This window comes from Drosophila simulans, chromosome 2R (genome assembly GCF_016746395.2).
Source record: "Drosophila simulans strain w501 chromosome 2R, Prin_Dsim_3.1, whole genome shotgun sequence".
In the NCBI taxonomy this organism is placed as follows: domain Eukaryota; kingdom Metazoa; phylum Arthropoda; class Insecta; order Diptera; family Drosophilidae; genus Drosophila; species Drosophila simulans.
This window is the reverse complement of record NC_052521.2, coordinates 15,833,016-15,858,709: the sequence shown is the minus strand read 5'-3', so window position 1 is coordinate 15,858,709 and position 25,694 is coordinate 15,833,016. Positions and strand designations below refer to the sequence as shown.

The following is a 25,694-nucleotide window of genomic DNA, read 5'->3' as shown; positions in this document are numbered from 1 at the left end:
AGATGCATAGATACCCAGATACGGCTACAGAATCAGATACATTTGGATGCTCTTCCTGCTGCTGCCATTGCTGCTTTTTTTCGCTCCATGTGGCTCATTGTCGCTGGGCTCTGTAAGTTTGCATTTAGTGCAGTTCGGCTGTTGGTTTTTTTCGGGAGCATCCGGGATGTAGTTAAAGGTAAAGGAAGTGAGACAAATGAGCCAGACCCGGGTTCCCTGCCCGCTCGTTACCTTGTAAAGCAGCAAACCCAAACATAAAACGATCAGCAACAGCAAACAGATGTCGCAACCTGACACATGCCACGGCCAGGGGCACAGACCACAACCTTGTCCACCAGCTGACGCCGCTGCATCCAGATACTCTAAACAGGAATTTGAACTCCAATTACAATTCAGCAGAACCAACTAGGACTCATCTTTTCGAGCAGGTCAAGATTTTGTGTAAACAGAACTGCACTTTTTTTAAAAATAATTCAACCAGAGCAATACATTTATATAATATTATACTTTTCGGTTAAGATTTTTTTTAATGAAAGGTATTTGTTATGTATATTTCATTCGTTGATCAAAAATCACAGCGCATGGTTGCTGAATGTTTCTATACATCCGCATGTGCGAATTGTATTGATTAGATAAGAAAGTTTCGACGAAAGACATATATATGTATATTCATTTCCTTTCTATATTCTTGCATAGATTATTTGTTGTCGATATTTATTTAATGTTGTGTATAAAATTCGCCGCTATTTCTAATGATTATTTCATATTTTTTCTGATGAATCATAAAATAAATCAACATGCTGGGATTTTACAATCAAACCAAAACATTTTTTATAATTTTTTAACTCGTGAAGTACTAGTTTTTAAAGTTTATAAACACAACCAAACAAAATCCACAATGCAGGCCAACAATGGTTTTATTAAGAGGTAAGTTTGGCTAAAGTATTTCAAATTCCGAACTACAGCGGCGTTCTGCAGCTCCAGTTTCATACCCGTAAAAATCTATCAGTCGGTCAGTTCGCTATATATGACCTGCATATCGAAGTTGCCACGGGACTCCATTCAGCCGGAGTGTGATCAGGGCTTGGTGATCGAACAGGCCCTGGTTTCGTCCGTGGATTCGACTCTTCGTCCTTTGGACTACCAGAAAAGGCAGCGAGAGGCGCGTAAGATTCTTCTGAAATCTCAGGAGAATCTCCTGATACAAATGCACCGCAGCCAGATACTTACGGATTCTGAGAGTAACCTCACAGATGACGACGAAGATGCCAAGTGCAGGGAGCCAGTGCGTCTCAAGTCGACTATATTGCTAAACGAATACCGAAAATTGTACGAAGCGCCGAAACAAACTGAACTTGATTATATCGTATCTAATGAGGAAATTGGTTTGTATAAATCTTTACAATTAGGGATTGATTTAAACAATGTTTTCCAATTTCAGTTCAAAATTTATGGCTTATACTACGACTCTTGATCGTGGCTTGCAGCGTATATGCATTGATCCATCATGACTATTTTCTATCGAAGATCGGCAAAACGTATCTTTGATTCGAATTGTGGCGGCGAATGCGGTGACCAAAACAAAATCCAGTAAATCGTATAAAGACCGGGAAAAATTGAGGAAATACCGCTTATGTAAAGTAGAATATCCGCTGGCAGGCGAACGGAAGGCGAGGTGCGAAAACAATAAAAAGCGGACGGAAGTGGACAGCGACGGAAACCGAACGAATGCCACATAATAGATGGATATACTGTAATCCCATAGACCAATAGACCGGCTACCGGGCACTTTGGAGTCTTCTGTCCGTTGCCAATTTGTCGAAATGCTTTTTCCGCTTTTCCGGCCCGGCGCCGCAATTGAATTTCGTTTCGTAAAGGAAATGACTTAACCAAAAAACCAAATCCCTTTTATTTCATCCATCTTCAAGTGGCTCAGGAAGCTCCATAGGATGGGTTTTCAATTGCACAACAACAACGAACGAAAAAAGAACTCCAGAGCAATGTTATATTTTTTAATTAGTTCATTGCCTGCACTGGCGCGATATTTCCCACGAAACTTCATCTGTTCGTGGGGTAAACAAATGAAATGAATCAACAGAAAAAGAAAAAAATGGGGAAAAACAAGCTGAAAATACAGAATTATGAAAAGAGTTTTCGAAGCCACACACAATGCTTTTGATGGGGTATAGCAGCCACTTGTTGTTCTTGCCTCGTTTGTTTGTTCTGGTCCAAGAAAAAAATATGCTAAACATGTTTGTTGGGGGGCATCAGCATCACAGAATTTACGATATGGCTATCCCTTGTCCCTTATCAAACTAATGCATACGTTTGAATACATAAAACCCATCATTACGACCCACGCAGGTGAGTGAGTCAGGTGAGAATCGGATGCCATAAAGTATTCCAAGCCCAAATTGGGCGACGTATTGGACACCATTAGGAGTTTTAGACAAAAAAAAAAATAAAAAGCATTCGATTACGATAGCCGCGTGGTGGAAAGTCTAGAGATATTTCAGAGCTTCAGGCGGTCCACAGCGGGAAAGTCAATTTCCTAAAAAATGGATAATTAGTAAACTTAGAATTCATATACTAAGGGAAAGAATCAAACTGAGTCGGCGCAGGGGGCCAAATTCATGCCGCTCACATTGGCGACTTCCGGTCGCATTAGATGAATTATTAACATTTTTGGTTTCAGCGAATCCAAGAGCACTTGAAGTTCAGCGGATTGGATTTCAGCGTTTTTTCTTCGTTTGGCTCCTCTTTCTTCTTTTTTTTGGCGGCTTCTCTGGATTCATTCATTCTCACTCCCACGCTCATGGGAGCTGGAAAAGCTGTGTGTGAATGGTTATTTGAGGGAAATGCCCAAAGACAAAAGTCTCAGCGCAGCCGAAGAAACTGTCATTGCCAGCAGAAACCCACACAACAAAGAGATACTTGGTATCTTAAACTGGATGGATGTTTGGGAAAATGTTATGCATAGAGACCAGAAGACCACCAGAAGAAGTTCATGGGAACGAACTTCGTGGCCCCTGTAAGTCAAGTGTGAAGAGGTGGACCCAGGGGGATTCGGTTCTCAAGACGGGGCAAACCGCTCTGCGTTGCAGCAAGTGCATTCATCTAATAGATACGAGTGCGAGCCATGAATACGACAATTAATGCCATCCACCATTCATGATTTGCTCCTTCTGCAGACGGCAATCAAGCTGAGAACACCCTTTACACATGGAGGAAATAGAAGCAATGGTTGAGACAAATTGAAATGGCATATATTAAATATTATAAATTAAGATTATACATCATCTTTTGATTTTTCCGTTGAAAAAACGCTGATACATGAGCAATAAATATATTTTTCTCCCGGTGTAGCCCATATACTCCCCGTCTCCTGCACTTCCCATCCAATTGCTTGCTTATGCAAGGCAACGTGACTGTGTGGGCGTGTCATCACTTTCAATTTTGCGGCCAATTTGAGTGACACTTTCTGCCTGTTTGTCACGCCGCTTGCGTAGCCAAAGATTGTGGCACCAAGGGATGGGTAGTGGGGAGTGGCGATTGGCATGAGGCACGGAGCCACCAAGGAGGACCATCATCATCAGGAGGCCTAGAGAAGCAGCGACTTTGTGTCTGCTCGTCGTCTGCGGCGCTTCCGTTTCCTGTGCATAAATTTTAATGAGCGAGCCAGATTCCCCGTCTCCAACTCCACCGACTCGGCTGGCCGCCCAATCAAGACACTATCAACCGGAGATAAGAAAATAAATAATATTTTTAAAACGAAAAACAACAGTCAGTGGGAAAGGAAACCCTTGGCTGTGTCCAGTGTCTCTTACCTTGACTTTCGCGCAGCGAGCACAAAGTCACGGCTATGTTGGCCATAAATTGGCACAACCAGTTTTGGGCCACGGGTGAAAACAAAAGAAAAGCCAAGGCATTGGCCAAATGGTTGCTGCTTTTACTGGCTTTCCCAACCGTGAAATTCGTGCAAGAGGCACGCCAGCAGGAGTGCAGCAGGTGCGGCATACTGATCGACAGGTGGAGTATCTTTCAGATACATTTATAATACAAGTACTGCATATCAGTAGAGTCATTTTAAGCTGCATTTCGGAAGCATGCTAACTTCCCAATATAAACTCCAACATTTCACTTAAGAACTACAAAATATGACGTATGCGAGCTGCGAATATAATTGGTTATATAGTCATGAAATCTTTGAATCTATTATTTTGGTAGCTTTATATTTTCCTGTATTCCAGCATACCCCTTCATTGCTGGGAGCCCAGTTTTCTTCTCTCTCCTTCGCAGACTTGGCCACACACAACTCGCCGTCTTCAGCTGGCGATTGGAACTAGTTTTTCAGGTTCGGCGCATGGCGGCTGATAACAACAATTGCAATGCGAATGACGCCGGACGACGGCGCATGCGCGCCACTCTTGCATTCCTTTCGATGGCTCTGGGTGCGCAGAACTCCCTCCCCCCAGCAGTCCCTCCCATCCGGGCATTTGTGGAATTTTAATTGCGCAAAACAAAAAAAACTGCTATGATGAGGAGTCGGGGGCAGGCAACTGCAATTGCAACTGATGCGATGGTGGCTGGAATGGAATGGGATTGGGAATGGCTGGGAATGACGTTGAATGATGGTTAGTTGCAGCCCGGTTGCAAGTGAGAACATATCGCGTGATGGTGATAGATATAATGGCCATGGGACGCAGTGCTCTTGTCTTGCCAGAAGATGGGGCTGCAGACACGCCTTGGACTCGAGTCTCGAATGCCCAGACTGCTGATTGCGATGGCAAACAGAGCCACAGCCAGATACACATACAGATACAGATACCGAAACCAACGGACCAGAGCAGAACGAAGCCGATGGAGGAAAATCTTACACGCTGCTCGAATTATAAGTCGTCGACATTTTGCCTAACTAACAGTCGCCACGGAAAAATGAGCCAGCATAAATAAAGCCAAGCAAGGCGGAGCGGAATAGAATAGACATTTGTGTCTGTTGGCTGCTGGCGTAATTGAAGTTGCAGAAAGCCAGAGACCAAGCAGCCACAAAACCTAAAACCTAAGAGAGAAGCAACACACCGAGATGGGGGCCATCTCCGCATCCACGTAGCCAGTGGAGCGCGAGGCATGGCGCATACGGAAGCCATAAGCTGCAAGAGATTTCTCTTCTTTGGCCTCCGCTCGACTTTCGGCTGGCTGTTGAACCCGCAGCGCATCGCTAGAGCGTGATCTCCCCGCCCCCAGATAGGCATCCCCAATCTCCTCCTGCCGCTGCGGCACTCTGCTCCCCACTTGGCCAAGTCACTTGTGCCAAAAAACACGCTCAAGGATGCCATCGAAAATCAATCGCAAAATATGCGAAAGGAAGAGAGATGCCCAGGCTCCAATCGCCGAAAATTACAGGAAGCAAAAGCACTTGGCGAAACGATCGAAAATCATTCAATTACGACAGCTGGCCCTGCATATAAAAAAAATGGGCGTGTGCTCCCCAAAATATCATTATGTAAGCACACAGTGGAAAAGGAGCGAGGCGTTTCGAAATTATTTTAAAATAATCCAAGGTGGCAAATATTTTGGAATTGAATATACAAATTAGCAAAATTAAAAAAAAATAATGGTAGTTACTTTTTAAGTTTCAAATTTTATAATCAATTAAAGAAGCAATTTAATATTAAAAGCTATATAAAAAATGTTGAAAATATTCTTAATAAAAACGCCATAAATAATGTTCAATTCACTTCTTCAGGAACTGAATAAGGTCAATAGCAGGTGCATACATTAATTACAGGATGCGGGTGCAGAAATCAAGGCAAATCGAATGAGGTCAGAACCCTCAGGGCAAACCATAAATAATTGACCCCCCGCCACCTTCATGAATCGAAAATTACAATTTAAATTCAAAACAGGCGCCAAAGCAAAGCATTTGGAAATTAACCAGCACTGGAAAGCAGCGAAATACTTTTATCGATAAGTAAGCTGTTGACGCATTTTCATTTGGTATTTTTTAAATCCCGTAAGTATTTACACACAGACCAGCAACGGGCACACCAGCAGAAAAAAAAAGTGTTGATGAAATTAGGATAATGCTGCGAATATAAACAAAGGATTGAGTAGAAAACGTATTGCACACATTCGTTGGCACTTTCCCATCAGGCAATGAGTTTCAATTTCTACGTGGAATCGTTCAATTCAACGTTGCAGTCGATTGCGCGACAAGTGGAGCAATTTGCTGGCGTTGCACTGACGGCAGCCGTCGATCTGCGCGGAAATCTGGAATCCTTGACCGGTGACTTTCGTTGGGAAAACGGACCCATTGCCTTCACCGATCTGCAGGCGACGCTGCTGAAGGTGCTCATCGTGCTGCTTCTGGGCACCTGCGTACTAGCCGGCTACTCGTGGTCCGTTTACGGCCAAGTCATTACGGAGAAGTTTGTCAGGCCAAGTAGGAATCTGCTTAAAATCAGGATATTACGATAAGTTTGCTTTAACGAAGGCCATGTCTTGCATTTCAGGCACGCTCAAGGAAATCGAGGAGCTTAAATTGTCGGTGGCCAAGTTGAAGCTGCCCAAGGAACACTCGCCGCGCATTTAGAAACCATGTCCAAGATTAAGAAGTTCTTTTCGCGGAAGAAGGCGGAGGCTGCCTTTAAGGTGGGTTCTTTCTTTAGCCAAGGTATTGTGAATCCCTTACCAAGTTCCCTTACAGCTCAATTTAAGTGGCAGCGGCATGGGCACTGGCCACAAGCTGAATTCCCCCAAACAGGAGACTCCTTCAAGTAGTTCCCGCCAAAAGTACGAGGCCTATGTGCCACCAAAGCGAAATGAAATAAGTAACGAGGCCAGGGCAGCTGCAAGTGCGGCACTGGCGCGCATTGACAAGAAAACATCCAGGGATTTCAATACCTCGCTGTCGGCGGTAAAGGCACAGGCTAAAAGAGAGCTGGAGGCAGAGCGTCGCCAGAGGGAGGAAGCCATGGGCACGGCATCTACGACCAGCACATCCACATCGGCTTCCGGCGGCGACACTCGCAACCTGGCCTGCGAGGGCGTCTTCTTCCGCTGCCCCCTAATCAGCGAGGAGATTCTACCCAAGAGCGTGTGGAAGGTTCGCATCAAAGAGTTCCTCTATCAGCAGCTGGAGGCAGATCGCGGCCTCACCGCCTGCCTGATCATCCACAATTGCAATGTCAAGGAGAAGGCCGACGAGTGCATTGCCACGTTAATCCGATATCTGGAGAATCTTATCAAAAATCCCGAGGAGGAGAAGTTCTGCAAGATACGAATGTCCAACAAAATCTTCAGCGAGAAGGTGCGCTACGTGGAGGGTGCCCTGGATGTTCTGCAAGCAGCGGGCTTCAACGAGGTCCAGATCGATGACGAACCCTTCCTTCTGTGGACCAAGGAGCAGACGGAGAAGGATCTCGACTTGCCCACACTAGTGGAAGCTCTGAAGAGCTCGGAAATTATTCCCCTGGAGCTGGATCGCAACATTAAGGTCCTACTTCCGTCGCAGGCACGTCGCGTCGTCCTACCCGACGAGTTCTATCGCCTGTCGCCGGAGGAGATCAAGAAAGAGCAACAGCTGCGAGCCGAGGCCATTGCCCAGTCACAGATGCTGCGGACAAAGGCGATGCGGGAGCGCGAGGAGCAGCGCAATTTGCGCATGTATCGATACGCTTTAGTCAGGGTTAAATTTCCCAATGGACTCTTTATACAAGTAAGCCATTCCGCGATGATGTCATCTGCAGTAATTTTGTGTAATAAGGTGAATGAATCAACATTTTCAGGGCACTTTCAATGTGTACGAAAAAATAGCCGATGTGTTCGAGTTTGTGCAATCTTGCCTGGCGGACGAAAGCCTGGATTTCAGCTTGGTGTCCAACAGCGAAGGCAAACTGGGCGATGAGGACTTGGAAAAGACACTATATGACTGCAAGTGAGTGATGCAATAATGTTTTTTAGGTGATGCACTACAGGATCTCCTCCATTTCAGACTCATTCCCAACGCTCTGCTGCTGTTTAGCGCAAATGACGTGCCCGCTCCCTTGCAAACGGATATAAACTACTTAAAGGAAGACCTTCTAATGCTGGTGCAGGCTATGTAGAAGTGCTTTAACCCATATATTCAGCGGTATTTGTCCCTTATATTATAACAGAGCTGTTATTTATTACTTTCAAATCTATTATTCAAAATCAATTATAAACGCACTTTACACAAAAGAAAATGTCTTTCAATTAAATTGGTTATTAGGTGCGCTTAAAATATATTTATATTAAAATCTTATATTTATAAATTTTGATGAACTAAATACATGCTCTCAAGCCACTGTGCGTCAAACAGCTGTTTGGTATCTTTTCGGCTGCGGTATTTCAGGTGGGCTTTTAAGCTTACCTGCATACGGTCTTACTTAGTGCAAAAATAAACAAAAATTGCAACGCTAGCAAGTAGAAATTAACGAATTATTATTTAACTATGAGCTTAAACTGTGAGTTGTGAGGAATTGCGAAAAGTGCACGAATCGCGCAACCATATTGGTGCTATGTAAATGTGAGTGAGTACGCAAGTCTAGCCAGAATCATATGTTTGTACCAAACAATAACAAAGTGCGGCCAATTGCATTTTGGCCATATTTCGATTAACATATGCCTAATTGTTGCTTAGTCACATTAGTTTTTGGGGTTGTAAAAGTCATAAATAATGCTATTAATAAGCGGAGCAATATGTTACGCCTGTTTTGGAAGTTTCCCGCACTCTTTGGTGCGGTCAGCGCTTCGCGTGGTTCCGCTGAAAACTTGTGGCCCACTGTAATTTCCCACTCCACGCGACTTTTTTCGACCATTATCGAATTATTAATAGCATGTGGGTGCAATTTGTTGATGCGGACTACTAATTAAGCAGGCAGCTTGATCGCAGGGCTGTCACTTTTTAGAAACTGGTTGGAACTTAGCTCAATAATCAACCCTCTTTTTAGCTATACGATATGAGCTTATATGATTGATTTTATATGATTATTAACTTAAAACAATATTACCAGACTCATTACTTAACTTACAACAAATGTAGCAAGCAAAAAGCACTTTAATAAGATAAGATTAATCCCTTTAGCTTACAAAACATTTACACGATATGAGAAAGTACACATTTGAATTTCGTGGGAGCCCAAAACTGGAGCATTGATCCTAATCCCAAGCTGGCTTCTTCCATGTTACTAAACAAACAGTTGCATTTAATGAACCAATTTCGCAGTTGGCCTTTACTGTCTATCACGGCGGCATCGAAAACGGCCAAACCAAGAGTCTGCGGAGGAGTGAGGAGTGGGTAGATTGGGGAGTGCTTCGCCCAGGCTCCGGGCACTGGCAATTTGGCGTAAATCTCGCTTGATCTTGGGAAAAGGTAAATAGAAAAGCAGCCAAAATCAAACATTAATGAATCTCTACGGCTCAGGGCTTAAATTAAGCCAAGCAATCGCGCCAAATCGAAACACGCAGCCACGAGAAGCCAAATAAAAAGCAGGCAGAAAGCCAGAGACTGCAAGCCATCGCATAAATTGGCCTGGGCTGGAGCCAAAGATTTCATTGTTGGCCATTGCTTATTATGGCCGGGCAGCGGATCTAGGCCTTCATTAAACGGCCAAAGGCAACGGCTGCAGCTGCACCGGGAAAAATGTCACCAAAGTTGGCAGGCTACAGCTCCTAAATGTTACCTAGTCCAATTAAGTGGCCTGTTTTAATGATTTAACTTTAAGATATGTATTTAATTAACCCTTTGAAACTTAAGCTTACATGCAAGACCTTTTCTCTCTGTGTACAATAAAGCCTTATTTCAACTTTGGTCCGCGAGGCTAGTGCGTGAGATATGCATTATTTATCTAGCGAAATTTTTCTCATTGCTGCGGCGGCAACTTGTTGCAGGCAGACTTCCTGGTTTCGGGCCAGCTGCAGCCCAGCCAGGCCAGAAATTCCAAAATGATACGAATAGTTTGTTTCTGTCGGGAGATAGCGAGAAATATGTGGGACATCCTGAGGATCGTTGTCTTCTCTTTTTTGGTACAGGAGATGGGGATGTGGATAGGGATTACGGGTTAGGGGTTAGGCAGTTACCCATTCCCAGGTTGCAACCTGCACGTGCCTCGCCTCGCTGCGCCGCCTGATTGAACGATTGAAAGATCATCACCCGGCGGAGAATATCTGGCGGTACATAATGATGATGATGAGGTGCAAATTGCCGCTGCCATGAAATTGCAAATCAACTCTCCTGACTCCCGATTGCACTTCATTCTAAATTGTTTGCTCAACCCAGCAGCTCAGCTCAGTTTTGGCACTTCTTTCGCGAATCCTCCGGCGCCGGTGCAAAAATTGCAAATCGAATTTGCCAATTGACGGGCGGCCTCCGCTCCACTCCGGCTGATTTGTTTTTGTGGTTTGGCCACGAACCACCAACCGCATTGCCCGCAAAACGGCAACCATTGCGAACCCGCCCTTTAACAAGCATTTAGCTTGCTCCGCCAAGCTCGTGACCCATTCCCATGCACATTCCCGCTGCCGAGTGGGCAAGAACTCCTCCAATACGCCGGGCATGTTTATGACCCGGCTCGAAATTGAAGTGGAAATCGGTTAGCAAGCAATGGTTCGCTTTTCGATTTGTTTTTATCGCTCCACGCAAGCGCCCTGAATTTGCATATTTCTGCCTGCATTTGAACCCTGAACTCGGGGGCCAAAGGAAATGCGATCCCGAAAAGTGAGCAGGAAGACAGCGGCGTATGTTCGCTCCTGGCGGAAATACTTCCCCAATGACGGGAAAAACAAATAAATAAGCATAATTAAGGCTTGTGCTTTAATTAACACCACTGAACTTGGGCGACACAACTGGCATAAGAAGAAATGATATTTCTGGAAACCGGAATCAACTATACTCTTTTGATTTCGATAAAAATGGAATATACTTGTATCTTCCTTAATAAATAATAATAAGTAGATATAACCACCAGTCAAAACAAGTTAGAATATAACTTCAATAATCATTAAAATGCCATCATTATCTTTAACTTTTAACTAGTTCACTTCAAAACAAATATCTTTAATATATTGATATGCTCCAATTTACCCTGCCATGCAACCTATCACAATTCGCAATCAAATAAGAACTTCCGGTCCACTCAGCGAGTGTTTTATGAATGAAAATCTTGTCTCATTGTCTCAGCCAGCTCCTCATCCCCATCTCCCATCCCCATCCACATCGCCATCATCATCGTTGTCCAGCAGTCGATGTCGATGTCCATCGTCCGATGGTCACGCTCATCGCCAATTAGTGCAATCAACAGTGCGGCTGAGATGGTGGGTGCGGTTTTTCTGGACCGGAGTGGCTGGGTGCTTCATCGGGTTGCGTTTGGTTGGACCTCAACCTAGGCAATTGCTAGGGAAATCTTGCAGAGTTCACTTGATAAGATTAATTGACTCGGCCTCCCTTCGGTTTGTCAGCTAAAATGTAACATAATCCGTGATGTAGTGGCAGAAACTTTAAGCTATTGGAATATTAATATGGGGTTAGGACCTACAAACTACTAATCCTAATAATATTTCTTTAAAGAGTTAACTATTATAAGTTATAATTATAACCTATCATACCTACTATTATAACTATACAAACTTCAATTTAAATATGGATAGTATGGACGTGTATCTTTCAGATTTACTGGCTTAATCCCAACTCTTCAGCTCCTTTATTTTCCTATTTAAAAAACTTAATTTTTCCATCAAACGTATGGATTAGACTATAAATATATCCACATACTCGATAGGCTCTGAAAGAAATCCTTCTATCTTTCAGATACTTTTCAACGATATAAAAGTTTACAGTTTCATAATATGCAAAACTCGTTGCAACAATGTTGTACAGCCAAATTCGCTGTGATTAAACAGCATAATTAAAACGATCAGATATTGCAAAAGTCGAATGTACATTTTATTGGCTATTGGGACCGGCAGCTCGTTCAATTTATAACGTACCCCCTCGATAAACTCAACCATCCCAATCGCTTGGCCTAGCAACTGCAGTCAATTTCAAACACATTTGCAATTTGTCAAATTTTGGTAGCCAGTGCCAAGATAAATTAATTTCGGCATCGATTTGATCGCTTGTCTCTATGGTCATTTTGCATGGCTGTGTGAAATGAAGGGGGAGGGGGGATTTGCAGTAGAGGGGGGTGGGAGGTGGCTAAGTTTGGCTAAGACCATGTTAGCCACAAGCCAACATGGCTTGGCTCATTGTAAATGTGCTTTAATGACCACCGGTCAGCAAATCTCATTTTTTGTCGACGGACCGCATGCTGTTTCACACACACACACACACACACACACTCGTATGCAGAAAGAGACGGCCATGGGGGGCGAGAAAGAGAGGGCGCGATAAGAGCTGGCTTGGCACGAAGATTTTCTGGTACCTGGTATCACCCCCCCGCCCTTTTGAAACGCCCCTGCGTCCATCACTGGCCAAAATAATGACCACTGTCCACATGGTGCAAAATTAGACATATTTCCTTCTTTACTTCGGGTGTTATCTGCCTGCCCCGCCACGCCCCCCCACCTCCAACATTTCTTCGCTCACCTTTTGCATTTTCAACACCGAAAAGTTTTACATTCGGATTTTCCGCAACTGCTGAGAAAAATGACATTACAAATTGTGGGACATTTGTCTAATTAAATCCCTGCCTGCTCCAATAACAAGAGCTTAGATTACAATCTCACAGCAGTGCGTAATGGCTTTTGAGCCAACTTCGGCATGAAGTGGTCAGCGGTTGAGGAGGGGGGAGGGGGGGATGTGTAGAAAAGGTTGCATTTTGGGGTAAAATGTTGGCTAAATTGAGTTGGCAGGAGGTCGGAATGCGAGTGATGGAGAGCTGCAATTTGTGCTCCAGTTTCGAGGGATTCTTCAATACAATCTATTTTCATTGGAAACTTCATCATTTCCAGGGCTTAAGGCAAATAACAAATAACTGTTTAAGCCGAGCTTTCTTATGTATGGCTAAAAATATGAAATCTAAATACTATTCTGGTCTTATAGTCATATGAAACGATGCATTTGTAAGTCACTTGATTCCAAAATAAGGAGTAAAAAGAATATATTTTCATTACCCTTGACCAACAGATTTATAAATATGTAATGGACAGCTGATACGCTTAAATTAGATTAATTTCTATGGATGGTTATAAATTGGCATAACTCATAATTTCTTTCACAAAAGAACCCTTTTTTTGGCGTTTACTTAAAATATAGGGGCATTTGTTGCTGGTACATAAAGCACTGGCCACTGACCAATTAGAAGGAGCACAGAAGTGCAACCCCAAGTGAATGAGTGACCACTTAGAAAAAAGAACGAGTGGCACAGTGGACCGGCATTTGATGAAATTAAGATAAACTCAAACAATAGCCGCTTCACTCAGTTTCAATCGAGTTGGGATTACTCATCTGAAGGAAAGCACTCAATAGACAACTGATAAGAACACGTGTTGCTCCAGCCGCCGTCCCGCTCGCACCACTCCAGAGAGGCTCCACAAGTTGGGAGAGCGAGAGGCTCGTTGCCGTTGAGCTTGGCTCGAGAGAGAGCAGCGACTCGTCTTGGGGTCCAATTAGATTACCGGCAACAAGCATGCGCTCCCTTTCTGCCCAACGCACGCTCAACTGAAAACTGTTCCAAAGGCTTTGGCGCTGGCGCTCCTCTCTCCTATTCTCGCCGAGTGTCTTTTGGGCCCTCCATTCGCCAGTCGACTTCGACTTGGACTTTCGGCTCAGTTGCCTTTCAGTCTCTTTCCGGTTTGCGTCTCGCGGAAACTTTGGCGCATACGCAGTTCCACACAAATAAAATAACTTACAAATTCAGTTATAATTTAGAATTAACAAATATTTATATTTATTTTATTTAATAAAAGTTACCTATCACCACTATTGTAAAGATATGCCGATGGCTTTGTGAAAATCAGTGAAAGATAACAATCCTCAAGCTAAAATCTATATAAATCCCATATAGTGCAGTGAGAAATTGGAATTCAATGTAAGTTCTAGAAGATAATGCTCAAGTAAGCAAAACAAAGTACATGGATTTTAAAGATATATCATTTATAATACAACTAATGTGCAAAGAAGTAGAATAGTCAAGGATACATTCTTGGGTATGTTAAGATATGTTCAAAAAATGTATTTACCATTCTAGAAAAATAAGTGGGAATTTGCCAATTCCAAGAAATGGTAAATTCTAAAGCAGCCTATAAGGTTATTAATACGCCTCCAAAATAATAATCGATGTATGCCAACGAAAGTGAGTTCTGCCTATCTAGCAGTCCATCCGCTCCCAGATTCAAATTCCCAGTTTTAGAAGAAACACTCACGAAATACGAATGCCTTCTTATCTCGCATCGCTTGAAGATCGTTAATATTTATGGAATATACATAGAGGATGGGGATCCGAGCTGCGAGGAGCTGATAAGCCGACGACGCTGATTATTCAATAATATGCATCGGAGATCTATATTGTGTTGCTCCATTCAGCTCGCAGCGTTAGCAGGCGGCTTATCTTCGATTTTCCCGACGGGTTTTCCCCGCCTATCGATCACCATTTCGAAATTAATAACTTTTGTGAGAACAACTGGCAGCGACAACGAGCAGGCGCGCACAGTGAAATCATGTTCGAGTGATTAAATTAATTAATGATATAGACACACTGCGCAATAGTGTCCACGCAATCGCAGAAGGAGTTTAGAGATCTTCGCTGTGCAGATCCACGGACTTGGCGATCCTGCAGCGACCAACGCCACATGATGCGGATCGCTGGATCGGTGGATACCGTGGCCAGAACCAAGACTCCCATCTGAAGCTGCAGAGGCGAGCAGATCGTTGTCTTAACTTGTCGTACACGATGTCTTATACGTGTAGCAACAATTTATTTCGCCGGCCAGTGGATCGATCGCCAGTGCAATCGATGATCGTGGGCACTGGGAAAAGGAGTCTGAGGATCGGCTATCCCTGGCGATCAATCAAGCCCGGCTGGATGATCAATATTAGCTGGTCTAAAAATAATTGTAGCCTGGCCATCTCTGTCCATATAAGATAGGAGAAGAAAAAGAGGCGAAGAACAAGTACCTAAATGTGTTCGTTTAGTTTTCAGCTGATAGTCGGCTACACTGTTGTGGTTGTGTGTTATTTAATAGGCACATAATATAGCTAAATAAAAATAGATTACATTTTTGGTTGAGTCAGGAAAAAGAAGGAACTTTTCTAGATGCCTGTGCTTCCATTCGCTGATAGGAAGTACGTAAACAAATGATTAATTTAATATAATCATTTTGTATTATGCCGAGATTTAAAAGTAAATGCAGTCAAATTAACTCATAATAATGCAAATATAACAAAAGAAATGCATAAATATTGCATTTATTTTTTATGAGATTGTAGCTTACATGTGTTGAATATAAAAAAACACCTTATTTATAAAAAAACATAGTCTATATACGAAGCATGAGTCAGATCATCTCAGTACACTTCAGTTAGATGTCGGGAGATCTAATTTGGCTTGCCTTTTAGGTTTGTTAAGACTTTACGACTTGTGTAATTAGTTTTTCCCTCGAAGATCTTTTATGGCGACCGCCAGACTCCGAGTAATATGTACGTATATAGATATGGATGTGCTAACGCCCCAAACAGCCAACTCTCTCCCAGTTACATTGGGTGTTCCAAAAACAAAAAAAAAAAAAAGGAAAAAAACACACAAAACTAAGATGTCATTAAAAATTGGAGTAACTGTTTTTCCAACTAATATCTGTGTCCAAAGCGCTAATTGAAGGCAACTTCACAACTTCGTAGGCGACTCTCCCAGCAGCCAGCTCCTCCGGGTCAAGGGTCAAAGTTCTTTCAGTACGTGTGTGTGTGATTTCCTTGAGACAATGGGGGCCGAAAAAGAGCTCGTCGCCTGACTGACTGACGACAAGTGCCCGTCCAGTGTACACCCCTTTTTCGAGTAAGCTGTCAAAGACGGGCCTGTTGGCCAAAAGCTTGTTTACAGCCATCGATGCCGATGCCGATGCTGAATTAATTAAACTAACTCCGAGCTGGACTGGCGGCATGGGTAACCCCCGGTGGCAGCCAGGTGAGTGCAGCTCAATTTGTGCTTTTCGAAATTGGTCAGTGTAACCCGAGGACAATGACTTGGAACGCCTGCGACTCCCTCTTTGGCCCCAAACTTGTCTGCTCGTCAGAGGTCCTTGCAAGAAAAGGACATAATTGCTGCAATAGATTCTCGACAGAAGTTGAAAGGTTGCATCAGCAGAGGATGTCCTTACAGGGACTAGAAAACGGCAATGAAATGTACACACGGTTACAGAAAATTAAACCATATTGTGAACTGTTTGTTTGCTGCTTAAACTAATAATTACCAATTTCATTTACATATTTATATGTGATTTTGTGGTGCTTCTGAGTCCTTTCACTAATCTATCTCAGCCTTAACCATCTCACTGCCCAACATTTTAATTTCCTCCTGCGACTTTGTGAGAGAAGGGGTCACAGATTTTCTAAAGCTTCGGCAACAACATCACCCACCTACTCATCTATTTTGTGTGCGATGGTCTATTGATTGGAATATTCATTGAATAGTTTCTAAGCTGATTTATATGCTATTGTGTGTGTGTGCTGTCGATTTAATAAATATTTAATTTCAACTCCTGCCCCGTCTGCTGATGGCTCCTAAATCCACACATAAAAGATTCAATCAGCGGAAGGAGCACGGACCAGTTGGAGGCCAAAGAGCCGACGATGATGATGTTGTTATAGCCGGTGTGCCTGCCCGCCTGGCCTGCCTGCATTCACGTATTAATAATGCCGGGCAGCGAATAATCCGCTGAGCTCCCGAGACATCGTAATTTGCAAAATGCACAATCGCTTCCTATAAATCAAGCCAAGGAGACACACCGTCCAGCAACCTCGCCGAGAATCTATTCAGATCCCAACGCGCAGTATTCATATATATATATATTTCACCTGGCCAAATCACAAAGGTTTCTTTCGAAAGCCTTTCAAAACGAAATCAAGCCGAATAGCTGCCACGTCGTCAACCGCTATCAATCTCAGGTGAAATGGAGCTGCGTCCGCCGGCCATTAGATGCTCCCAGCTACAACATCCCGGCCAGCAATGCTCCATTCTGTTAGCAGGAAACCAGGCAGAGCCATGGACACAGCCAGAGCCATCCAATCTCCCACAATCCCAACCAGCTTCGCAGACCGAGTTGCTCCGCTCAAAGGAAAGCGCCCGTCGCAATAGATCGCACATTGCAGATAGAGGCGTGCCTGCCACTCCACTCCACAAAATCGAGGAGTGACAAATCTCGTGGCGAAATCTATATACCCTAGAAATGAATGGAATTAAATGCTTGTATATGGATAATAGTTCAGTCACCATACGTTTTGTTTCGTCATGGATTTTATAGAAATTCTTCAAGGAAGATATAGTACTAAGTATTGGATATGATGTGATATGATAGATATAAGTAGAAAAGTACGCTTTTGGATGAAGAATATATTTAAAAACATCTACAAGTGACACTTAAACTCTGCTAATTCCTGTGACTTTCCAAATTGATAGTTTAAGATTTGGTAAACTACAAATTCTGAAAAATGTTCCAAGAAGATCACTGAAGCCTCGAGTGATAACCGCTTATCATGCCACCCGTTGCAAAGGGTATACAAAAGGCAAAGCCAAACAATGAGCTGCAATTTCTGGCCACAAAGGATGAACGCATCGCGTACGCCGGTTTGGGGGAAGAAAATAAAAATAAAGAGGGTAAAGATGGGGGCGGGAGGCAGAAGTAAGAAGACGAAGAGAAAGGAGTTGGGGACAAGAGCAAGAGAAGCGTTGGATAGATGGAGCCGAGGAGCCGCAAGAGTCGCACATTCGGCGAGCGCCTTCAGCAGTTGTTATAAATTATAGTGCCGCATGCGGAATGAATGCCCAAGATCAAACCGGTGGTGCACACATACCATATAGCCATGCACCACCGTACCGGAGGGGGGGTGGGGGGAGGGAGGTTCGATTGGGCGGTTGGGCGGCTATAAAAACAAACCTCCGCCCCCGCACGTAGTCATTTGTGGTTGCTGTTGTTGTTGCTGCTGCTGTTGTTGTTCCTGCTGTTGCATGCCGCCTGTTGCATCAAAATATTTAGCAGTGTACCGCTATGAAATTTGGTATTCCAAGACGGACCAACATGCCGCCTCAGTGGTGCAGTGCACTGTAAACAAAATTGCATACTTTTAACTTCATTCTTTCTAAAACAGGCAAAAATCCTTTTAAAAAATATTAACTTAAGGCGTACCTTCTTTTCTCAATTTCATACTATTTTATTAGTTGTTAATATATTTTTTGCATAGTATAGTATAACACCTAATGAATAATATCAATTTTTAAAAATTTAAAAAATTTTGTTTCAATTTTCTAGCTTTGGAAATTACTTAAAAATGATTACTTTAATCTACATGTTAAATTCAGCACTTAAGATATAAGATCCAAAATACTCGTACATTTTTTTTTGTGTTTTTTGGCGGTGTTGCTGCAGTTGAGTTGGCATTACCATTACCACGTTGTAGGCATGTTGTAAATGCCAGCCGACTGCTGTGGACTTTTGTCGTTTTTTTTGCTGCTGCAGTTGTTTTGTATATGTGTCGGTGTGTGCTTGGCCATAAAAACAGAAATGAGCCCACGGAAAACATGTCCAATTGCGCTAGCAAATATTCAACGCTGGCGGCGCATCAGACAAGACCAGATGGGCAATCCTTGATCGGAATTTGCGGCAATTCGAGACTACTACGGGAGATTTTGGCGCAAAAACACCTAAAATTAGCTAAAGATGATACGAAAATATTTATTAAAATCTAAAAGATACTCAGATACTGCGCAGCTATGTTATGATCCCTAGAAATATACAATTTTCCGATCACAAACGAATTTTGTTGAAATTACAGATTCTCGGCTGCTGAATAATAATCCATATAACATATCAACAGTGCAGCGATTTTCCGAGAATTTCGCAGTTCATTTTTCAGTACGCGAAGCGTAGAGCGCAGTCCATAAAAGCCAAACGAGTTTAACTTAGTTAGAGTAAGTCAGACTTTGGTTTCAGCTAATGCAAACCGACGGCGGGTTTGTTTGACGAGTGCAACTGCGGAGGAGAGGACGACAAACAAAGTGCCGCGGTTGTCAAGCAGCAACAGCAACAATATCAGAGAAACAAGAAGGAATGCTTTAGTGCAGTAACTTGACTATTAGATACCCATTACTTGCGATTCTTCACCTTCAGATGTAGAAGATATGCTACTTACGGACAGGCCAAACGGACAGATTAACGGACATGGAGTTATCGATCAAAGAAAAGACCGAAAATCTGTCTGTCTGCCTTCATAGCCCAGCATACCCTAAGACACTCCATTGAAGGGGTATCAAAATGTAAATACAAAAAAATAAAACCGAAGACAACGACTGCGTTTGGGACTGTGTGCTATGCTAATTACTGGACATGACGGCAGCGCATTGCTTTCGGAATCGACGGACCCCAACCACAACCAAATCCATGTGAACAAAAGGCGCAAGCGTTTACGCACACTCTGCTCCGCAGTCGCATTTGCATTTGCATAAGCAGCCATAAAAACAAAATAAGGAAAAACAACCAGCTGGCTGCCAAGGGATACGCTAAAAAAAAATAAAAAAAAAAAATGTGGAGGCAGCGGCAACTTAGCAGATACTACACGACAGCAACAACGGCAGACGATCCCAACTTAGTAATGGGACAAACGGACTTACTCAGAATTCGCCTTTCTTGGGCCGCACTGCTGTGTGAAAATGAATTTCCTTTTCGGCCAAGTCGAGGGAATTGTGCATTGCAAATGCCGCCAAATAGGCCATTTGTACCGAGCGACTAAATAACATACTAAATAGGATCCTTGTCTATAGGTTCTTAACTAACCAATAACCATGTTCTTAAACTATACAATCTACAAAAGAGATAAGCTCTTTCAAATATAAAGAAGATACTTCTAAGAAGTAATAATATAGATACATTTTAGGAACTTTATTCTCAAGATTCATTTACATACTTTGGTTAGATTAAAATTAATCATGAATGGTTTAGTTTCTTACCTATTTAAATGCTATATTATCACACATTTTTGTAACATAACCATTTCAATTCAATTCAATTCAATCCTTACTCGTTTGAACGATGTATCTATTGCCCCGTTCAACTGTCGAATGATTGACAGCCATAGGTTTTAGTTATTTTTATTGCATTTCTAATTGAATGAGGCGATGACAGTACGCGTATAATGAACCTATCATCATTAATCATTATCTGGATGAAATAGAATTATAAAATTGAATTGCTGATTCGATTCGAGCACATTGGAGCCACGACGGGGAGCACGACGATCGGTAATTCTAATTAGAGCTATTCAGGAAATCTTCGACTATAGACTTTGGATTTGTGTCTTGGCCAACCGTACACGTATTTCCATCTTCCACAGCGATTCAGAGTCGCTGGTCTAGACCAAAGTTGGTAACAAAAAAAAACAGAAACGACACGAAAAACATGGCCAGAAATGTCAACTTGAATTCGGTCTATTCCTCCGCTTGTTGTTATTTCTTTTGGCGGATTTTGGCATCCCAGAAAGTTGTAACCGCCAGGAAGGAACACGAAGCCCAGCTTCCACTCAATGTTAACTTTCGATTTCCTTCTCTTTTTTTCGCTTTGCTTTTCTTTGGCCATGGGTGACCATTTCTTGGGGGGAGCCCAGCTCAGCTCAGCTCGGAAGGTAGCCGGGCTCACGATATTTGCGTGCCAAAGCGAAATTGTGTGGAAGTCAATTGGCAGTCACGTTTGGCCAAAACCATTGGACCTGGTCTTGGGCCAGGGCCAAAACAATCCACTGCAGATGGGCCAAATTAAATTGTCAGTGCGGCATTAAATGCCAGATTATTGGGGATCAACACAAGTAGGGGAGCAGTATCAGCTCCACTGCCTTTATAGAGTTATCTTTCGATTAACAAACGATTGAAATTAATTTTACAATATTTCCGCATGCTGGCCATGAAATGTGTGGAAAACAATGACAATTGCAACAGCAACTGCAGCAGCAGCAAAAGGAAAATCACGAACCCGGAAGAAGGCCTTCAGATTTGGCCAGATCCAAGTGGCTTTGCTTTGATTTGATACCTCCTCCAACTCCTCCGCTCGCCCTGTCACATCACATGTTGCTGTTGGCTTAAGTTTCCCGCCAGCAATTTCTTCATTTTGGCCGGAATTTTGGCCAAGAGGAGAACCGAACCGGTTGTGTTGCAGCTTGTTTTTGTTAGCTGAAATTTGTTCGCGCTCTCGTTGACAATTGTGTTGTGTAAAAAAAAAGAAAAACAGAAGAAAACAGAAGGGCTGTCTAAAAGAATTTCAAGTGTGCGGCCAGCTTGTTCAGACACTGGGACAGATGAGCCGAATGGCAGAGGCTGGGTGTAAATTACTTGGCCAAAACCAAGAAGCAAGAGAAGAACGAAGAACCGAGTACCGAAAACCATGGGCCAAGAAGAAAAGTAGCAGTTGTAGCTGTTGCTGTTGTCAGTTGCAGTTGCAGTTGCAGTTGCTGCCGCCGTCGTTGTTGCACTCGTCAAAATTGCAATCAATCATGTGGCCAAGAATGCACCCGGCCACAGTAGACAGTAGACAAATGGAACCTGTTTTCTGGCCGGGCTATCAGTGTTAAATCTACAAGATCATTTTGCCAGCTCGGCCACAAACCCATAATTTGTGATTGTTATAAGCCAGAACAGAACCGTAACGAGTTCCACGGACCAGTCCCCGTGCTCCTAATAGACTCGTCGCCGGCCTAATGAATTGAAACGTTTCTGATGGCCTTGTTTGCTGCGTTCCTTTTCTACCACTTTTTTTGTAGCCCTTTCTTAGCCATCATCCCCGTTCGACTGGCATCGATCAGCGCGGGATTGGGGACTCCTCTTTGACTAGCTGAGTGGGATTTCTTGGGATTGCGGTTGGCTGGACGGCCTATCAAGTGGAGGGAATCTCTGGCCCAGGCACGAACTGACTGGCAAGACCGCCCGCTCAGCCAGAGTCAACAGAACTTTTGGGTCTTTGATTAGGAATCGGTTTTGGTGGAAAACTCGGTCATCCTGCCTCACCTACATAGATCGGCTGCATTCTGCGGCTCCTTTTCCTGCTTCGCTCGATTGCCTGGCTGCTTGGGTTGCACAAAAGAAAATCCTACTTCAATTGAAATATGTTAATTAAAAGGATTTAATACTAAATTACTTATATTACTATGAATTTGATCAATTTTGTGTGCATATTTTGCTTTGTAGTATAGTTAGAAGTTAAATAACCAGATATACTAGTGCTTTATGAGCTATTCCAATATCTTCACATTTTATAACTATTATATTCACACCTCTTTTCTCTCACTGTGACCATCCATCCGTTGGATACGAGAGTGGAGCGAGCCTATCGCCAACTGTCATCATTTTCAAATTATTTCTCGTTGAATATCTAATCAAGATTCATGCATGATCGCGGCTAAATTGCTTCCAGGCAAGAACAGACCAGACCAGGCCGGAGTCGTAGATGGAGACCAGCATAACAATTGCTATCCTAGCTGGGTTCCTGGGCCATCCAGCATCCAAGTCCAGCATCCAGAGCGGGCTCTTCACGTTTTGCTGTTTGATTTTTCCACAACGTTTTCCATTGTTTTCCACCCCGAACGGAGTTAATAGTGTTGTTCCTGGTTGGGGATTCTTTGGAGCTTTGTTTGCTCTTTTGGTTTATTATTTATTTATTTTTTTTTTGTACAAACAAGCAGACAACGATTTTTGCATCGGGAATTAGCCCAGACAATTGTTTTTCGAGACATTTTTTTGTGCGCTACCCATGTAATCATTTATGTTTATGAGCCCGCCTTGCGATGTGTTGTTACTTTGCTCGTATTCGCATATGCACTTATACTTGAACTTTAACTCGTCTTTATTTCACTTAATTGAAACTAGACAGCATCCGTAGGTAAATAATTCAATTAGCCGACGGGAGGCGACTCAAGTCGAGCTGCAATTGCACTCAGAAGCAGGGTGATGTTGAGCTTTATTAAATTCTATTAAATTTGTTGTTCATTTGGTGGCTAATTCGCTGCGGCAGCGTCCACTTAATGGTTATTAACTTTCGTGTGACATCTGTGACTTGGGGTGTTCGCCTCAATTGGTCGTCATATGGGCAGTGGTTAACACCACGTAAATTGATGACCCCCACCCAGTGGCCTTCTAATTGTTTCATTAGATTTCCACGCTGGAGACGCACGAGTCAGCCAAAAGGGGAATCGATCCCCTTCTGGGCCACGCCTCTGCGAACCAATTTCGGGGTGTCCATTGTTGGTTAACCGGTGAGCGAATGGGAATCGAATCAGCCGCAGGCCCCCAACTTTTGACATTTTTATTAGCACTTCTCGTTCGCGAGCTGGTTAAATTTACGAGTCAGCCGTGGCAGGATCGAGGTGTAAACATATTTCTCAGCCCCGGCTGCATGAAATTATTATCAAACATGCAAATCTGTGGCGGTTGCGGGCATCGTAAATTGATTTTTATGCTGCTGCTTCTGTTGAAGTTCGAGTTCCCAGGGGGGGAAATATACATACATATATCCCACTTCCATTGGATCCTAAGTCATTTTGTGTTACCTCTACCTCTTCTAGTTTGCCTGCTACTCATCTTGCTCGAGAGCCAAATTCCCAGCGAATTGACAGAGAAACCCTTGCGAGAGGGTCAAGGAAGGATACAACAGACAACAGACAGCCAGGATGGTGCTCGTGCTGAATGGTGTGCTGCAGGACGACTGCCCCATGGACACCAACAGCCTGTTCCTGCAGCATCCCGTTTACAGAGACTACGCCCAGCAGCTGCACTCCATCCAGGCCAAGTCGGTGGGTCCGGTGGGTCTGCTCTACGTGGGTCAGCGGGAGATGGCCGCCTCTGCGCCGCACGACAAGCACGTCAACATCATCGGTGCCGACGATGCCACCACCTGTATTATCGTCGTGGTCCGGCACTCCGGTAAGCATGCCCAATATCCTTTGTCCCATAAATAAGCGTCGTTTGGCTCATTAACCCCTACTAATAACGATTCCCAACAGGATCTGGTGCTGTGGCCCTGGCGCACTTCGATGGCAGCGGCGTGGACGAGGCTGTGTGCACCATGGTGTCGCGGGTTCAGGAGCTGGCCGTCGGCTACCCGGAGGGTCGCATCGAGTTGCAGTTGATTGGTGGCTATCGGGATGCCAAGGGATACGGCGAAGACGTATTCTTCAGCATTATGCGTGAGTACAATGGCAAGCAACTTGTTTTAGTTCTTATATGAATTTAATTTATCATTTTCTCAGAATCATTCCACAATCACCTACTCGAGATCGATCTGACGCAGGCTTGCGTGGGCGAGCTAAATACCATGATGCGCGGCGAGATCAACTGCCCCATCATCTATGGAGTGGGCGTGAACATCAAGACTGGTGAGATCTTTCCGGCCTCCTTTCCAGACCGAGGACCCGACCGGGAACTACGCGATGCTCGCATCTTCATGGGCGCACAGTCGGTAAGTAAAGACCAAATTCCCCAATGTCTAGCCTGCTAATCACTTGGCTGTGTTCCTTAGGTTCTGGATATATACGACTCCTCGCTGGGCATGCTACGCATTGGACCCTTCAACTACGATCCGTTGCGCGGCGCTGATCTGTGGCTATCCCAAACGGATGAGTTTCTGCTGCAGCACCTGTCCTCCAGTCCAGACGTGGAGCCGCCTCACTTTGCGCCTCAGGTATGGGAACTACTTTATGTTTTCTGTGCAGTCACATAACTTGATAACTCGATTGCAGACGCGTGCCACCATTAGGTTTATACAGGAGAATCAGTTCCCCGCCGTCACCGTTTTCAGGGACAATCGGCCGCGCTACTTCCGGCGGGATGACGCCACGGGCTTCTGGGTGCTGGTTAGATATTAAAGCTTATTTTAGTGTTTAGTTGTTACGCAGTTCGAAAATGTCGCAGATGTGTTAATTGACTGGTGCATGTGTTAACTGTCGCTGTCCATCGCAAATGCTTCTGCTTGCCTTTTGTTTAAGTTTTGATCGTTGAGTTGATTGTATTCGGCTGTAATTGTCATTGATTTCCTGATTAATCTGTATCTGCTGTAATTATTGGCCGATTAGCAATAGCAATTGATGAATGCGACATAATCTCTCTTCAATTAGATACAAGATTGAGTTCCGACGCTGGAGACGGTTGCTTGGGACGAGCCTTAGAAATGGATCTGAACTGGGAACGTAAAAGCGATATATAACGATAAATAATTATTACAATTCTATGTGCACATGTGCATGTAAATATTTATGTGAACCCCATTAAAGAACCTATTACTATTTAAAAGAGATTCTTAGCTAAATATATATGCGCATATTCCGTGTAAACGAAACGAAACAATTTCGAATGCAATCATTTTAGCTGTAACTATAAACTGTAATCAAAAATGTAAGAAAAATATATAAAAATGGCTTGGCTATACATACACACACACAAGGAAATAATTGAATTTTCATTTATGCCATATATTTCGTCGTGGTATTATACATT

At 43.5% G+C, this 25,694-nt stretch overlaps 4 protein-coding genes across 6 annotated transcripts; all 4 read left to right on the top strand.

Annotated features, from left to right (window-relative positions):
- Positions 1-769: 769 nt before the first annotated feature.
- On the top strand, positions 770-2,165 carry LOC6735157. Its single transcript, XM_002082096.4, has 3 exons — positions 770-927; positions 979-1,385; positions 1,442-2,165. The coding sequence occupies exons 1-3, from the start codon at positions 776-778 to the stop codon at positions 1,546-1,548; spliced, it is 666 nt and encodes a 221-aa protein (XP_002082132.4). The 5' UTR covers positions 770-775; the 3' UTR covers positions 1,549-2,165.
- A 3,844-nt stretch (positions 2,166-6,009) lies between these two features.
- On the top strand, positions 6,010-6,822 carry LOC6735156. The gene is made up of 3 exons (XM_016181611.3): positions 6,010-6,442; positions 6,513-6,651; positions 6,707-6,822. Exons 1-2 carry the CDS (start codon positions 6,157-6,159, stop codon positions 6,590-6,592), a joined length of 366 nt encoding a protein of 121 aa, XP_016028437.1. The 5' UTR covers positions 6,010-6,156; the 3' UTR covers positions 6,593-6,651; positions 6,707-6,822.
- LOC6735155 (UBX domain-containing protein 6) lies at positions 6,513-8,220 on the top strand. The gene is made up of 4 exons (XM_016181612.2): positions 6,513-6,651; positions 6,707-7,717; positions 7,788-7,936; positions 7,994-8,220. The coding sequence occupies exons 1-4, from the start codon at positions 6,598-6,600 to the stop codon at positions 8,103-8,105; spliced, it is 1,326 nt and encodes a 441-aa protein (XP_016028435.1). The 5' UTR covers positions 6,513-6,597; the 3' UTR covers positions 8,106-8,220.
- Positions 8,221-8,380: 160 nt separating this feature from the next.
- Positions 8,381-25,645, top strand: LOC6735152 (protein N-terminal asparagine amidohydrolase). 3 transcript variants are annotated; one of them, XM_044922617.1, is made up of 7 exons: positions 8,381-8,548; positions 23,768-24,125; positions 24,206-24,388; positions 24,452-24,660; positions 24,721-24,882; positions 24,941-25,054; positions 25,316-25,645. In XM_044922617.1, the coding sequence occupies exons 2-7, from the start codon at positions 23,873-23,875 to the stop codon at positions 25,325-25,327; spliced, it is 933 nt and encodes a 310-aa protein (XP_044778552.1). In that variant the 5' UTR covers positions 8,381-8,548; positions 23,768-23,872; the 3' UTR covers positions 25,328-25,645. The 3 variants fall into 3 exon arrangements, with proteins under 3 accessions (XP_044778552.1, XP_016028434.1, XP_044778551.1); XM_016181616.3 differs by having other exon boundaries at positions 8,398-8,552; positions 24,941-25,645; XM_044922616.1 differs by lacking the exon at positions 8,381-8,548 and adding an exon at positions 13,779-14,048 and having other exon boundaries at positions 24,941-25,645.
- The last annotated feature ends 49 nt before the right edge of the window (positions 25,646-25,694 follow it).

Excerpts from the sequence above, each read along its gene's own strand:
- LOC6735157 (XM_002082096.4), top strand. The coding sequence starts at position 776 with ATGAATCATAAAATAAATCAACATGCTGGGATTTTACAATCAAACCAA. Across the intron at positions 928-978 it reads AACAATGGTTTTATTAAGAG|CTCCAGTTTCATACCCGTAA; the intron begins GTAAGTTTGGCT and ends GGCGTTCTGCAG. Across the intron at positions 1,386-1,441 it reads CGTATCTAATGAGGAAATTG|TTCAAAATTTATGGCTTATA; the intron begins GTTTGTATAAAT and ends TTCCAATTTCAG.
- LOC6735156 (XM_016181611.3), top strand. The coding sequence starts at position 6,157 with ATGAGTTTCAATTTCTACGTGGAATCGTTCAATTCAACGTTGCAGTCG. Across the intron at positions 6,443-6,512 it reads GGAGAAGTTTGTCAGGCCAA|GCACGCTCAAGGAAATCGAG; the intron begins GTAGGAATCTGC and ends CTTGCATTTCAG.
- LOC6735152 (XM_044922617.1), top strand. The coding sequence starts at position 23,873 with ATGGTGCTCGTGCTGAATGGTGTGCTGCAGGACGACTGCCCCATGGAC. Across the intron at positions 24,661-24,720 it reads TCTTCATGGGCGCACAGTCG|GTTCTGGATATATACGACTC; the intron begins GTAAGTAAAGAC and ends TGTGTTCCTTAG. Across the intron at positions 24,883-24,940 it reads CGCCTCACTTTGCGCCTCAG|ACGCGTGCCACCATTAGGTT; the intron begins GTATGGGAACTA and ends ACTCGATTGCAG.
- LOC6735155 (XM_016181612.2), top strand. The coding sequence starts at position 6,598 with ATGTCCAAGATTAAGAAGTTCTTTTCGCGGAAGAAGGCGGAGGCTGCC. Across the intron at positions 6,652-6,706 it reads AGGCGGAGGCTGCCTTTAAG|CTCAATTTAAGTGGCAGCGG; the intron begins GTGGGTTCTTTC and ends GTTCCCTTACAG. Across the intron at positions 7,718-7,787 it reads CCAATGGACTCTTTATACAA|GGCACTTTCAATGTGTACGA; the intron begins GTAAGCCATTCC and ends CAACATTTTCAG.